Source organism: Vulpes vulpes, chromosome 16, assembly GCF_048418805.1.
Source record: "Vulpes vulpes isolate BD-2025 chromosome 16, VulVul3, whole genome shotgun sequence".
In the NCBI taxonomy this organism is placed as follows: domain Eukaryota; kingdom Metazoa; phylum Chordata; class Mammalia; order Carnivora; family Canidae; genus Vulpes; species Vulpes vulpes.
The window spans coordinates 58,590,316-58,605,851 of NC_132795.1; the positions used below are offsets into that span (position 1 = coordinate 58,590,316).

At 46.6% G+C, this 15,536-nt stretch overlaps 1 protein-coding gene across 5 annotated transcripts in view; it reads left to right on the forward strand.

Annotated features, from left to right (window-relative positions):
* The window catches only part of LARGE1 (LARGE xylosyl- and glucuronyltransferase 1), a 527,056-nt gene that overhangs the window by 225,369 nt on the left and 286,151 nt on the right, over window positions 1–15,536 (forward strand). For all 5 annotated transcript variants that reach the window (XM_026010946.2, XM_072741868.1, XM_072741869.1 and 2 more), the window contains exon 3: window positions 12,550–12,851. In XM_026010946.2, the coding sequence (XP_025866731.1) occupies window positions 12,550–12,851 (302 nt within the window). The remainder of the gene's footprint in view (window positions 1–12,549; window positions 12,852–15,536) is intronic.

Sequence of the window (15,536 nt, forward strand, 5' to 3'; positions counted from 1 at the left end):
ATAGCGATGGGACCTGAGAAATATTTTTACATGTCGTCTGGCTGCTGAGTGGCAGGTAGATTGTCTGAAGTAGGGTGGCTGGTTAGGTGGCCCTCGCATGAGTCCAGGTGAGCCACCATCAGTGGTGGTACAGAAGTCTGCATTGGGGGCATAGTTTCAAAGTAGAGCCCACATTCAAATACACTGGTAATGTGGTGTGTGTGGAACTTGGGAGGAAGTTGTTCATGAATGAGCCCTACATGTGTGTCTACATATTGGGGACAACAGTGGTCCCTGGGACAGGGAGCAGGAGGTATTGAGGTGGGAATCCAGGGCTATCATTTGGATATGGGGACATGGGGGACTCCTGAGTCCCTGTCTGTTTCCACAGGGGGTAGCAGGCATAGAAGAAGGCCCACTGTTTGCAGACATTGGCAGGAGACATTTGGGAGGCAAAAGGGGAGTCAGCGTGGCCTTGGCTTTCACCAGCACAGTGTCTGCCCTGAGCACCTGTTGAGGGCATGGAAAGTCACAGCGTGAGGCATGTTACATAAACAGGTATTGCAAGTATGATAAGAGCCATTACCTTAGCCGTTACCCTATTGTCACAGGTTGCAGGAAATCCCATAACAGTAAGAAGGGTGGAGCGACTGGGTCACCCTGGGCCAATGGGAGAAGGGTTCCTAGGAAGGATTCCTCAGGTAATGGGAGAGTCCATGGTAACTCACCACATGACAAGGTCCGCAAAGGAAATAGCACGGATCCTTAATACTTGTTCCAGTTGCTGGTCCTATTGCCTAAACTTAGAACAGGGCCTGTGCATGAGAGGCTTTGGAAATTCAGGAAGATCGCTGGTTCTCCCAGGTACCCTTCAAGGCCAGAAGATGGAGTCATAAGGTATAGGAAGTTTCCACAGCAATTCCAGGAGGTCCAGAAAGGCTTGTACCAGCTTTCCTCTTGTTATACCCACTCTATTATCTCTGTCTGGACATGGCCTCTGAGGTCACTCCCTTTGGTAAGCCTCTGCTGGATTCTGTAAGGGGCTCATTGCTTTGGGGGCCAGGAATTGAGGTCTTGTCCCGGCCCCATCAAGGCAAGTTCTGGGGCCTCTGTGTCAGGTAGTGCTCCCCACGTCCAAGGCCAGCTTCCTCTCAACTTGCTGAGGCATTGCCTGCCATTGCTTCACAGCTGAGTTGAACTGAGAGTCCTTGGTTTTCTTCTTGCTTTTCTGCTACCGTTGGAATTGCCTTATCAAAAGTCACTGTCATCCCAGGAATAGGACTTGGAAGTAAATAACAAGCCATCAGAAGTAGAGATGGCAGGTTTTGCTTATTAGGTATTAGCACAATATTTTACCCAAACATCTATCACGCTCTTGGTAATGTCTTATCTTTGCCAAGTGCCCATCCTGATAAAGTGTTATTTCTGTCAAGCTGAGCTTCTGATAAAATCGTCTATCTCCCCCTCCCCCCACCTATCCTTATAAAACCTCATACTTCATTTCTGAATTCCTCCTGAGGGATGGTTTGGATTTGTCAGGAATGAGTGAAAAAAGGGATGATGAGGATTTTCCTTCTTTTTTTTTTTTCTTGCCCTTTGTTTCCATATAGATATTCATGAGAATTGGAATATAAGTAAGTCAAACTGATAAAGGGGGGTTGGAGACTCTGAAGAAGGGAACAGAAGATTGAGGAAAGGAAGGCAGTCATTTATAGGCAAGGGGACATTCAGGCAGGCTTTTGCTTGTTTTCTCTTGTTTTTAATTTACAATTGAGCTGAGGATGATGGCATTGATTTAGGTGATGAGACAGTTTGCAGGAAAGGGATTGCGATTGAGGGGATCAGTTACATTCACAAAAACACTTGCTTCCTTTTCTTTTTGGAATGTGTTAGAATATTCTTCATGGCAGCTACTCGTGCTCTTGGTGGGCTCCGTGGCCATTGCTAACTTTAGCCCATGCAAGTGTGCCTTTACCCACAGGCAGTTGGGTAAGGTTTGCATGAAGGGCAGCGACTTTGTCTCAAAGTCAGTTGACTATACAGGAAATGAGTTTGTTGGAGGGTCCAGAGAGTATGGTGCAGATCAAGCCAGTCTTCACACTAGACCTGAAATACCAGACACGGGAGTGAGGTGTTTTCTTCTATGTTAATCCTCACTTCTGAGCAACATGGAGGAAGAGAGTCTTTGCTCAGATTTGGCCTGTGCCTGATTTCAGGTAGGCAAACTGAGCGCCATCACAGACATCGGGCATGAAGAGCATTCTAGACTTTGAATGCTATTTTGCATTTAGTTTTCCTCTTCTGGACCCCGGGCATTCCTGAGAGTTACTGTCCTCCAAACACAGAGAATAGCGAAGTCTGAGTGTGCTGGTCGCCTGTCTCTCTCCCTAGGAGAGCAGAGCACCGTAGTTCAAGTCTGATGCAGTTTGATTAAAGGTACACTCATGATATAAAGCAGTCATTCTTTTGGATCTTTGTACAAGAGTCCCTATTCTTTCCCATAGATCTGACTTTCACTGTGATACTCCACCCCTTAAGTAAGATGACCTAGAAGCACTGGGGGAGGATAAAGGAGCAGGAATGGATGGGGCCAGGGTTTTGCTGATTGTGTGGAGTCCTTCCTGAAACAAATACCTGTTGCCTGCCAGTGAAATCTTTATCCCTCTGCAATCCAAACCAGATACTACTGTCAACCCTCCCCATTAAAAACAAAAAATCCTTTTTGGTAAATTAATATGGCTACCAAGAATGACAGTTTTATGGTGAGCGTGGATTCACATATTTAGAAAAGGATAGCTTTCAACATCCTTAGTGTGACAAATGGAAAAATTTTAAAACCTTGCTAGAAAGTCATCCCATGTGGCTCTCTTGATTTGAACAAGATTTTAGTTGAAAAAAATCAAACCTCATTCAAAATTTTTACAATAAAATATTCTCCCCAGCCCATATGATTTGCCACTCTTGGAACGTATTAGTAGGATTTTATGAGGGCTATGAATATTTCATATAAAATAACACATTTATTGCTAGGATTTAAAAAAAATTAGATCAGTGGAAAAATACTTAGGAGATCTTTCATCTTGAGTACTGCCAAGGAGAAAATAAAAAAGAAATTTTGGAATCTTTGTGGGTTAGGGACCATGTTGATGATTCTGGTGAGGATGGCCAGTTCATGCTTTGCAAAGGATAAAGTCATGCTAGTTTTGCTTATAGTTTTGATAACGATCCTACTGAAGGAGATTGTGTTCAACTGTTGCACGCCTACAAAATGTCACTCAAGATACTATGGAAGGGGACACACTGCCTTCCAAACTCAACCACTGGAGACTGCCCCTAAAGCTGGGTGTCTTTGAGGCCATGCTAAAAGCGATCAAAGTCAGGCAGTTAAATGGGTACAGAAGCTAATCAAAGATGTTTGGAATGTGAGTTATGCTCTAACACACTAATTGGGTTTCCAGATATGGAGTGAATATCTACTTAACATTTTCTGGGACACACTGTGTCCAATAGTTGTTTCCTAAACCACCTTGTGATTTAAGAGAAGAACTGGACCCCGCTGTCAAATTGTTCAATTATATCAGAAATCACTACACACATTATCCTTTGCCTTGTTTGGTGATGATTTGAATGCAACTAACAAAGTCCCTTCTGTCCATACTTAGACTCCTTGGATAGCAAAAAGAAATAGGATTGGCCAGAGTTAGAAGTGGAAGGACTCAGTTACTCTGCTATCAGACCAACTGCCTCAAACTTTCAGAACTTAGGATATGTGGCAAGAGAAAAAAAAAAAAGACATTTGAAGCTTTGAGGTCCTTGAACCTAAAGTTTCAAGGGACAAAACACTGACATCATTGCTCATTAAGATAAACTTTGTAGGGGATCCCTGGGTGGCGCAGCGGTTTAGCGCCTGCCTTTGGCCCAGGGCGCAATCCTGGAGACCCAGGATCGAATCCCGCGTCGGGCTCCCGGTGCATGGAGCCTGCTTCTCCCTCTGCCTGTGTCTCTGCACCGCCTCTCTCTCTCTCTCTCTCTATCATAAATAAATACAAAAAAATAAAAAAAATAAAAAAAGATAAACTTTGTAGATCCCTGGGTGGATCCCTGGGTGGCTCAGCAGATTGGCACCTGCCTTTGGCCCAGGTGTGATCCTGGAGTCCCGGGATCTGGTCCTGCGTTGGGCTCCCTATGTGGAGCCTGCTTCTCCCTCTGCCTGTGTCTCTGCCTCTCTCTCTCTCTGTGTCTCTCATGAATAAATAAAATAAGATCTTTAAAAAAAAAAGATATAATTTGTAAGTACTTAAGCAAAAGCCCAGCTATGGATACAGCAAATTGGTGCTAGAAATGTCTTCATTTTCTTGACCTATGCTCTTTAAGACACAAGGTTCTGGAAAATACTTTCATGGAGGAGAGAAGTCAAATTGCATCTAGACCATTATGACGAAACAGACCCAGGCTTCTTTCTGTGGTTTTGTAGTTGCAAATTCTTTTTAGAAGCTTGTGGGGAACAGTTTTCTTAACTGTTGTGCAGTCTTTGCCAGAAGATCTCCAAGGTCTTTGCTGGAACTCAAGTTTGCTTTGGTTGCCAAGACAACTTTCAGAAAATCACTTTGGGGAATTTTTGGGTAAAATGTTCCCTGTTTACCCCATAACAAGTGAGCAGCTTCTGCATGTTACTACTGCCATTTTCTTCTCCGTAGCAGATCTGGTTACACAGTTCTGGAATTAGGAAGATGTCTAAGCTGAGCCCTGTGTCTTACCCTGATTGTAAACTTCCCAGAATTAGTGCCATATCAGATGCAACTGTCACGTGGGCATCTAGTGATCAAAATGTTAAAACACACACACACACACACACACACACACAACTAAATGTGAGACCTTGAAGATTAAACTGAGTTCTGTCAATTTTTCTAAAGTGAGTTTGGCTGCAATATTTATTTTGCAATTTCAAAATGTATTAAAGGGTGTGTGTGAGATTTTTATGTTAATTAAAAAGGAGAGCAATTACAAAATGCTTACTTAATGAACGCAGCCTTATATGGAAGGTGAGAAATTGGAGAATTCATTTGGCATGAAGTGACCTGTTGATCAAGAGATGAGAGCTTGGAACCAGGGAAGCTGGAAGATCTGGCAGTTGGAGTGGGGTATAGGGGGACTGCTTTGGAAAGAGCTTCAGAGGAGCTCAGAAAAAGACATTGACAGAATCAAAACAACCCCAAGCTTGAGATAATTAGAACACCAGGCAGCCTAGCTTTTAAGAAATAGGAAGGTCCTGGTTACACAATAGAGCTGTTCTAAGAATACAGTAGAGACTCAGGCTGGGAAACGGGCCTACGGTCAGAGCGGTGCTGGAATTAATGGTAAGATTATTTCCTCTTAGTAATGCTAAGACTTCCTCTGCATCTGAGCAGTTTCTTAAATTTGCCTTCAGGAGCCAACAGGTATGCTTTACAAAGGAAGTTTATGGTGTCTTATATGGAGGATTGAGGGAAATGCCTAAACCAGTGTTTCTCAAACTTGACTATACAGCAGGACAGCTGTGAGGGTAGCTGCTTCTAAAAATGCTAACTAGATCCCCATTTCCAGAGATTCTGAGCTAATTCACCAGGGTTGAGGCCTGTGTACATCAATATTTTGTAAAAGTTACCCAGGGGATTATAATGGCAACTAGGACTGAGAACCACCAGCCTAAGGGACCAGGGGATGAAGCAGGAGCAATACAACAATTAGATTAGACTTGTTTGGAGAAGGGACAATTAAGACATTCTGATCTGGAGCATATGAACCTGATTCAAGATTCTCCCTCTGCCATTTGCTGCTGGAATGACACTGAACAAGTTAACGCATGTGTCTTGTTTTGTTTTGTTTTCCCCTTTCATAATCAAGCTGGGATAGTGAGAATACCTGCTCCGTTACAGTCTTGCTAAGTTAATGAGATGGCACATGTAGCTTCTACACACTGGACACGTACTCACTAAGACTTATGGCCGAGCATTTGTTGAATTCAATGGATGACATTGAAGTAGATGGAGTTGCTTCTGTACAATGTAGTGGGAATAGGGCTGACGAACACTATCCTTGGCATCTGTGAGTGAGGCTGGCAGAATGAGGGAGAGATTGGAAGCCAGTGTTCTTAGGATAAGGGTTCACAAATGAGGGCGTATGGGCCAAATATGGCCCACTATTTGTTTTTATAAATAAAGTTTTATTGAAACAGCCACGCCCATGTGTTATACATTTCTGTGGCCCCTTTTGTATTAACATGTTCAAGCTGAGTACTTGAATCAGAAACTATGTTGCCTTCAGAGTAAAACATTTATTTTTTGGTCATTTACAGAAAGAGTTTGGCCCCTGTTTTAGGATATGATTAAAAGATTTGGTTTGGGATGGAATGTTTGAAATACAGTGAGAGAAGCAAGTGCTTCAAACAGGAAGAATCTGCAGGCCCTGGTGATGGATATACATAGGGGGATTTTGCTGTATAAAGGTTAAGGATTCAGTGTCTTTGTCTTGGATGGGATGATGCAAGGAGGACAGACGTCCTGAAATCTGGGCATGAGTGCAGGATCTGGGTATCCTTGCCTAGAGAGATCTAGCTCTGTCACCACTGGAAGGGGCTGGTAGGAGTCCCCTCTGTGGGTAGTCTCAGGGCTGGGAGGCCCACTCAGGTCCTGACCCTGCCTCTGATAACAAGGCCCACAGTCCTGTTTTGTCCATCTGCAGGTGGTGAATATCATAGCGCTAAACACTAGCACTCTGGACAGATCCAGAGAGATTCAGTCCACACAAATTGATTCAGATCATTACTTAGAATGTTTTAGATGGCAAGTCCCTAATTTCTGTCACCACACTGCACGGAGGCTGATTTTCAGTTTACCTTTTTTGTTCTCAATCTTCGATGTTTTGATTCTTAATTCAGAGCATTCATCTCAAGTGGATTCAGAGACTCATATCTGCTGATAAATTCATGATTGTTGAGAATTTTGGATGGAGGAGGAAGACGTCAAATGAGCTTTGAATATTGTCTCCTTTGACATTTTAAAGTCAAGGTGGGCTGAACCACGGATCAACACGTATAGGCATTATGTGACAGAGATGTACCATGTGTACAAATAGACTGTGTATATCTGAAAAATAGAGCCTGGAAGGAAAGGTAATAGAGAAGCAAAAGTCAGGGGGCTCAGAAATGAGGGATCCTATCTGTAATTGTCTTTACATGTCCTGCTTCCTGGATTCATGGAGTAGGGTGGGGGGGAAAGGGGGAATTTGTGTATCTATCCTAATTAGGCCTGATGCTGGCCTACCAGTATACCACACACACACAACACACACCATTTTATATATTGGAACATGGAGTCACAGAGAAGTCCTTTGCCTACGATTATTTATTAGTAAGTAGGACCATAATTTCAATTCAGTTCTTTCTTATTCTGAATTCCAGACCCTTACAACTCTGCCTGACTTGCAAGCAAATTTTCTTGGGTATCTCTCCTTCTTCCCCAGCATTTAATATTATAATGAGGATACTTTTTTCTTTTTTGTATATAATGAGGCTGCTTTTTAAGTAACTGGTAGTTTAAGATTTGCTAGGCCAGTTTTTTTTATGCCATTTTAAAAATTCTAGTGGCCATTTCATCCCTTCTTTGAATGTTTCTTAAGTACAAGCAATGTGGCAGGCCCTGGAGATAGAGAGAGACCAGGTATTGGGCAGTGTCACTCAAAGTATGATCTATGAACTATTCTTGGTCCTTGTAGTAGTCAGGGTTCTCCAGAGAAATAGATTAAAAGGATATGTATGTGTGTGTGCATAATGAGATTTATTATAAATAACTGGCTCATGCAGTTATGGAGATGATCAAGTCCCAGTATCTGCAAGGTGAGTTGGCAAGCTAGAGACCCAAGAAAGCCAATGATGTAGTTCCACTCAAAAGCTTAGCAGGCTCCAGACCTAGGAAGGGCCAGTGTTTTAGGTCAAATCCAAAGACAGTAGGGGAAAAAAATAAACCCAGTTTCAAGGCTGTCAGGCAGGAGGAAGTTTCTTACTGAGGGGATGGTCAGCCCTTTTATTTTTTTTCAATGCCTTCAACTGATTGGATGAGGCCCACCCATATTAGGGAGAACAGTCTGCTTTACTCAATGTATTGATTCAAATGTTAAGCTCTTCTGGAAACACCCAGAACAACATTTGACCAAATATCTAGGCACCCCGTGGCTCAGTCAATTTGACACTTAAAATGAACCATCACAGTCCCCAAACTGTTCTGTAGCAAGCCAAGTACAAAAGATCAAAATTGACATTTAAAAACTGCCAGGGGAATTGGACTTTGTGGCAGCCCAAGCATGTGATCAGTGGACTTGATGAATGGGTATAGGCCAGTTTGTTAAATGCAGGTGATGAATAGCATGAGGAGCAAGCTGTGTACTAAGTACATGTGTTAGGGCCAGATTTTTTTTTTTTTTTTTTTAAGATTTCATTTATCCATTCATGAAAGACACAGAGGCAGAGACACAGGCAGAGGGAGAAGCAGGCTCCATCCAGGAAGCCTGATGCAGGACTTGATCCCAGGACCCCAGGATCATGTCCTGGGCCAAAGGCAGACACACTCAACCACTGAGCCACCCAGGTGTCCCAGGGCCAGATTTTTATCCAGGATTAATGGGGAAGAAAAAGTTGGTTTTCCTCCACTGATGGTTTGGGAAGTGCTGGTATGGGCACAACGGTTTACATAGGCCCTAAGTTCCCATGTGACAGGCTTTGTAATGACTATGTGTACACAAAGCTAGGGGGAGCGCTCCTGGGAGGGACCAGCAACAGAAAGAGGTCATTGGGGTGTGCAGACCACCTATAAAAAGGTGGCCTTTTGCTGTCCTAACCCTCCTCTCCACTCAAAGGACCAGGACAAGCCAGGACAAAGAGATCAGGAGCCAGAGAGATGAGTAGTCCAGGAACCAAAGCAACAGTCAGGATGAATGAACTGAGCCATGAGCATGGCAGAGCAACAGGTCCCTTTTGTTCCAAGCAGCTTTGGGTTGTACCTGTCAGCTGGGCCAGAGACACCAGGTCTGTGTGCATATGAAGCCAGGGAAAGTCAGTGCTGAGAGGGCCCTGAAACACATCTCCAGTACGTTCCAGAAGCAGAACCTGGCCAAGGAAGAGGAATGGGCCTACTCAGGATAGCCTACCTTTAGAACAAACCAGAAATGCCAATTCTGCTGTTGATCAAGTACTTTCTATGTGCCAGGTGCAGGGCACAGCATATGTGTTGCCTTTTCTGACATTGGGGCCTGGCATTTATTATTTTGTGTGTCGTCTTTAGTGACAAATCTATAAAGCTTTAAAGGGCAGAAAATGCCTACCATCCTTTAAGAGCTAAGTGTGGTTAAAACCATTTGGGGCCTTAAAAAGGGTAGACTTGATATAGATCCTTGCTACTCCTGGCATTGTAATTGCTTGGGGGGGGGGGGGTGTTACATAATTATGCCTTTAAATAAGCACATAAGGAAAGGATTATAGATGTGCAAAATGTGGAGCTTTCAGGGGAGGAGCCAGAGGAGGTGATGAGGTCCCCATGGGAAGCCTGCCTATCCTTCCACAGGCCTCTTTGACCTGCCTAAGGCTGAAAGGACAAAGATTCAGAGATGCCACGGATCAAAATAAGCCAAGGTTTGTCGGCCCTTTTTTTCCCATATACTAGAGAACAGCCCTGTGTTCAGAAAGTTTATAGCCTTTAAAACACCCTAATTTTTGCCATCAACTCATCTTACTCATTATACCACTTACTTTCATTGGCAGCTATTGGAACTATTGCCCAATGAGGGGCAAAGTGCTCAGAGCCTTGTATTTATTTCTCTGTATCTTACTTAAGACTCCCATCGTGTTTGTGAGGTTAACTTTTCTGCTCCCATTTCAGAGATTAGAAAACCAACGCTCAGAGCATTTAAGTGATACCTCCAAAGAACAAATTTCTAGTTCTTCTTTGTTGTGAATTTTCCAGAGCTTCTGGGACCCTGGTGTACTTCCAGAGCTTACTGGGTTCCTTCCCAAATGTCCCAGCGTTCTTTCATGAGAAAGAAGACCCCTCAGGCCCCAGAGCATCTGTACCTCTGACTCAGAGCATAAAAGCAGGGGCATGGCCCCACACAGTCACGGATATCTTCACTCCAGTCGCAGTGCACCACAATGGGAAAGCTTAAATGTTGAGCGTCTGTTTCCTCATCTGTAATGGGGACACTGGTTGCCACCTTCTCTTGCTGCGGTAACCTCAGACGTTATCAGCACGAACTACCCAGCACTGCACAGATCCATAGCAGGCCCCACTCAAAGCATAACTCTGCCTGCTGCCAGAAACTAGATGCTCATCTTTTCCCACCCCTGCTCGAAGGGTCGATGTCAGTTGAGCAAACACAATTGCTGTTAGTGGCCTATTCGTTTTCATTCTCTGTGGAACTGATTTGGTTTCACCAAACAGGCAAACAGGTTTCAAAAGCCTGGGTCAGAGCTTGTAATTGGCCAGCTCGGTGACAATACAACCCTAATCAACCTGTGATTTTATGTACCCACACACTCAGCCTCGGCCTTTGATCTGTGGTCCTGGGCAGTGGAATTCAGCGAGTCCCATATGCCACAGTAATAGGAGAGGGCCAGGAGCTCAGGCATTTAACCCCGAGGTAATTAAGAGGGAGAAAAATGAGTCATGTTTATGAAGGCCCACAGTCGCATCAGAAAGCCCTGGGCAGAGGCCGAGGTAGTGCAGCGGCACAGGTGAAACCCGCGGGGTATAATTCATCCCTTTCTTTGATCTTCAAGTTTTGTGAGTCACAGAGATTCTCTGGGACAGTTTGGAAGCCCAGTGGGGTCTGAGCAGGAAGAAGAAAAACTCAAAGTATGGAAAAAGAGGAAGGTGGGTTTTTTTTTTCGTGTGGTGGGTTTTTTTCTTTTTTCTTTCTTTCTTTTTTTTTTTTTTTTTTGGGCAGGCAGCTAAGAGAGGATGATTTTCTAGAGATGTCATTTTTGCTTGGTAATCTCTCAGGCAGCCGTGTTGTAGCTGGATCCTGGGATTTGGGCAGCATAAGAACAGAGAGGAGTGACAGCTTTGGGTTTATCATGTCCCGGATGCACCTGCATAAAGGTGTGGTATGCTAAGTATCTTTAGGAAATGGAGATTTTACAGTAATAAAATTTTTTTAAAAATCCTTAGCTCTCTATAGGGCCTGTAATGAAACTTTAAGTGGGGCATGTACAGGCTCAGGCCTAAGGGAGACCTGGGTACGAATTCTGACACCACTGTGTCCTGGTTGTATGACTTTGATGCACTTGATTATTTTACTCTGGCTTGGACACATGTATCTACCTCACAGCGTTCATCAGATGGTATATTACCATAAAGATAAGTATGATCTGTTGTTCTCATTGAGCTGCCGGCCTTTCCAGGAAACATTTGCTAAAACAATTACCAAGTACAGTATGACAGCTACGTGTTTTTCATAGTGACATGTACCAAAAAATGTACGAACACCCTGAAGAAGATTTTGCCTACACACGGAAGGAGGCTTCTGAAATGGGGTTTTGAAGGATGAATAGGCGTTCACATAGGAAGAACTAAACAAATGTGGCCGTTATTAATATATGTTCCTTTTACTCCTTTTTGCTCTCTTCCACTTTCTCCGTTTCCTCCTTGCCCTCCACCTGCTGCTACTCCTTCATATTCGAATTTTATAGAGAACAAGAATGTCTGCCTGGAAATGTGCCAAGTAGGAAGGCAGGGTATTTAATTAGGGGAAAAAAAATCATGATTGTCTTCTTTAGACGGCCCCTTCGTTTTAATCGTGGTAGTCGGTCCTGCTGTGGGCTCTGTCCCCGGGTTCTGCTGTGGGCTCTGTCCCCCGGTCCTGCTGTGGGCTCTGTCCCCCGGTCCTGCTGTGGGCTCTGTCCCCGGGTCCTGCTGTGGGCTCTGTCCCGGGGTCCTGCTGTGGGCTCTGTCCCGGGGTCCTGCTGTGGGCTCTGTCCTCGGGGTCCTGCTGTGGGCTCTGTCCCGGGGTCCTGCTGTGGGCTCTGTCCCGGGGTCCTGCTGTGGGCTCTGTCCCCGGGTCCTGTTGTGGGCTCTGTCCCCCGGTCCTGCTGTGGGCTCTGTCCTCGGGGTCCTGCTGTGGGTTCTGTCCCCCGGTCCTGCTGTGGGCTCTGTCCCCAGGTCTTGCTGTGGGCTCTGTCCTCGGGGTCCTGCTGTGGGTTCTGTCCCAGGGTCCTGCTGTGGGCTCTGTCCCCGGGTCCTGCTGTGGGCTCTGTCCTCGGGGTCCTGCTGTGGGTTCTGTCCCCGGGTCCTGCTGTGGGCTCTGTCCCCAGGTCCTGCTGTGGGCTCTGTCCCCGGGTCCTGCTGTGGGCTCTGTCCCGGGGTCCTGCTGTGGGCTCTGTCCCCAGTCCGCCCGGATGCCTTTATTCCCCACGACTCCCTGGCGCTCTCCCTGGCTGGGGCGGGTGAGGCCCCTGGGTGGTGACGGACGCACGGGCGCGGGTGTGGGTGTGGGTGTGGGCTCGGCCGCGTCACCCCGGCTAACCTGGTGTTTCTCCCCCAGATGGGAAGCCGGTGTCCCTGTCTCCGCTGGAGTCGCAGCCGCACAGCCCCCGGTACGCGGCCGCCGGCCCGCGGGAGCGCGAGAGCCTGGAGGTGCGTGTGCGCGAGGTGGAGGAGGAGAACCGCGCGCTCCGCAGGCAGCTCAGCCTGGCGCAGGGCCGTGCGCCCGGGCCCCGGCGCGGCAACCACTCCAGGACCTACTCCATGGAGGAGGGCACGGGCGACAGCGAGAGCCTCCGCGCCGGCATCGTGGCGGGCAACAGCTCCGAGTGCGGGCAGCAGCCGGTCGTGGAGAAGTGCGAGGTAAAGAGCACCTGCGCCCCCGCCCCCCGCGGCCACCCCGAGGGCCCCCGGGCTCCTGCCCCCCCCGACCCCCCCGGCTCGTGCCCCGGGCAGCGCTGGCGTTAATGCCTCGGCCCGAAGGTGCATCTCTCACGGACACTGGCAAGACACTGGCCTTGCCGTGTGGCCTGGCCCCTCGCTGAGCCGCTCTGAGCCAGAGTCTTTGCCATCTGAAAAATGGGCCCAAGAGGGGCCCACGCCTCGGAGATGCTAGGAGGACCCAAGGGGTGGAGACGCTTGCATGCTTCTTGGCGGTTCGTTTTGACCCAGTCAGGGTTCCTGACCCTAGTTGTCATCCGTCCTGGGGATGCCTCTAACTTAGAATACAGAGTTGCGCCTGGACTCGTGGCCCTGTTGGGCAGTTCCCTTGGCCTCCTTCTCACTTTATAATCAGCTTCTGAAGTTCAGGACCAGACATTTGTTGCTCTTCCAAGGCAGTGATGTAACTTTATAGCTTAATAGCTTGCCCCCCACCCCCACCCCACCGTGCTTTCCCTGTTAGTGACTCTTTGGACATTTGGAAAACTTACCACCTCTTCTCCGTACTGTCCTCATCCCGCTCATTTGGCTCATTTGTGCATCTGTGCTTATGTCTGCACTGAACACACACACATGCACACACACTCGTTTCCTGCTGCTTCCAGTTCCCAAGGACAGGAATTAGAGCACCCCTGTCAAAATCAAGGCCGCCTGTGATCCAGACGTGCCTAAGTTCATATCCCAGCTCTGGTGGTTTCTGCTGTGGCTGCTTGAGCAAGTATCTCATGAATAAATTTGAGGAAAAAAATTCTGCTTCACACAGGATTTATGAGAAGTAAATGGGATGGGTCATGTAAAGCCACAAGCAGTGCCTGGTACATAGTATGTTTTTAATTATGGGTTTTGTTTTTTTGAGAGAAAGTGTGTACGAGCAGTGGGGGTGAGGAGGTGGGCAGAGGGAGAAAGAGAATCCCAAGCAGGCCCCACAGTCAGCACAGAGCCTGATGCATGGCTCAATCCCATAACCCTGAGACCGTGACCCAAACCTAATTCAAGAGTTGGATGCCCAACTGACTAAACCACCCAGGTGCCCCATCAATTATGGTTAATTTTTATTATTTTTAGTTAGATACATTACCTACTGCTGCTTTATTCCATTTCTGGGCCACATCGTCAGAATGAGACTTCACACACACCCTGAACACTCCTGGCAAACTAATATGTTGTTCACGTGAGAGTAGTTATTGTTGCTGATACTATACAGTCTGTGACAAGGGAATGTGGGGCTTACTAAGCAACATAGACTCTATTCTGGGGAAGGTCAATGGTGAATGAGGAGAACCCCAGGCTTTAGTAGGATTTCTCGCAGTTACTGAAGCCTGGTTGAGGTGTGGAGAGGTGGACAGTGGTGGATGGAGGCTGTCCGGTGAGGAATGTACACATGAGTATGAAAAGTGTGAAGCAAAGCCTTGTCCTAGCAAGAAAGAATGCAGGACATGGGGAGGTGGTCAGTCAGGAAGCCCAGAGAACCCGAGCCGGGAAATGGTGACACTGGATTATCATTCATCCTTCATTCAGCAGATAGTCACTCAGCCTCTGTTAGGTGTCTCACACTATTCTCTGTGCTGGGAAACATCAGTGAACAAAAAACAGCCCAAACTTCCCTTCTTGTTCTCATGTTGAGATGGGACATAGAGGAAGAGATCAAGAAATAGAGAAATTCAAACGTCAGGAGGTGTTAAATGCCACACGTTTATTCAGCCCTGCCCACATGCCACATCCCATCCGTTCATTCTTCCACAACCATCAACAGTGGCCTGTGGTACTCAATCTCTCTCCCTTTTTAGATCTTTGAAAATGAGGACTCAGCCGTGTTAGCAGATCCCCCTGCTTCAGGCTGGTCTGGGAGGACCCTAATTTGGGGAACTTCTCTTCTTGCCTGAAAGGCGGCTTGCTTGCTTTCTTGCAGATTCTTTGCTCACAGGTTGTGACCCTGATGTCTGCTCAGAGTGGGTGATGGAACCCTCCACCTCGGTGGGACAGCTCAGAGGGAGGAGGCATATGTACATTATCATGACTCAGACAGACTCAGAATCAAGGAGATGGAAAATGGAAATGAGAAAGGAAACAAAAGGGGGAGGGCGGGGGACCCAAGTGGGGCAGAGGGAGAAATTGGGGCTTTCTTTTCCTACCATGGGCTGTCTGGCCAGCAGCTTCCCTTCCCCGTTCTGTTTTCTGAGAGACGCCTCCCATTTCTGAAGAGGGCTTCTGCCCGGAGCGCTCTGCAGAAGAGTGTAGACAAAACAGCTACTGAAGCTGGGAGACGGGAATCTCAGTCCTGGCCTCATTCCCAGCGGAATAGCTGTGTGGCACTGAGCAAGTTACATCATTTTTCTGTGTCTCAGTTTCCTCGTTTGTAAGTGACCAATAAAAATCAAGTTCCTGCCTTGTTTGTATTATGTCAGTGGTGACAGTAGATACTACAGCTGGAGGCAAACTCTAAAAATACTTGTTACTGGCATTAGGTTTTACTGTGAAGTATCTAATCCCAACTAACAATGGCTTGACATCTAATTTTTCTTTATGCTCAAGAAGTCTGGAAGCCTTTCAAGTAGGAATGTCCCTTTTGGGGATGTGGGATTCCTTGATGTTTCACTCAGCTTGCTT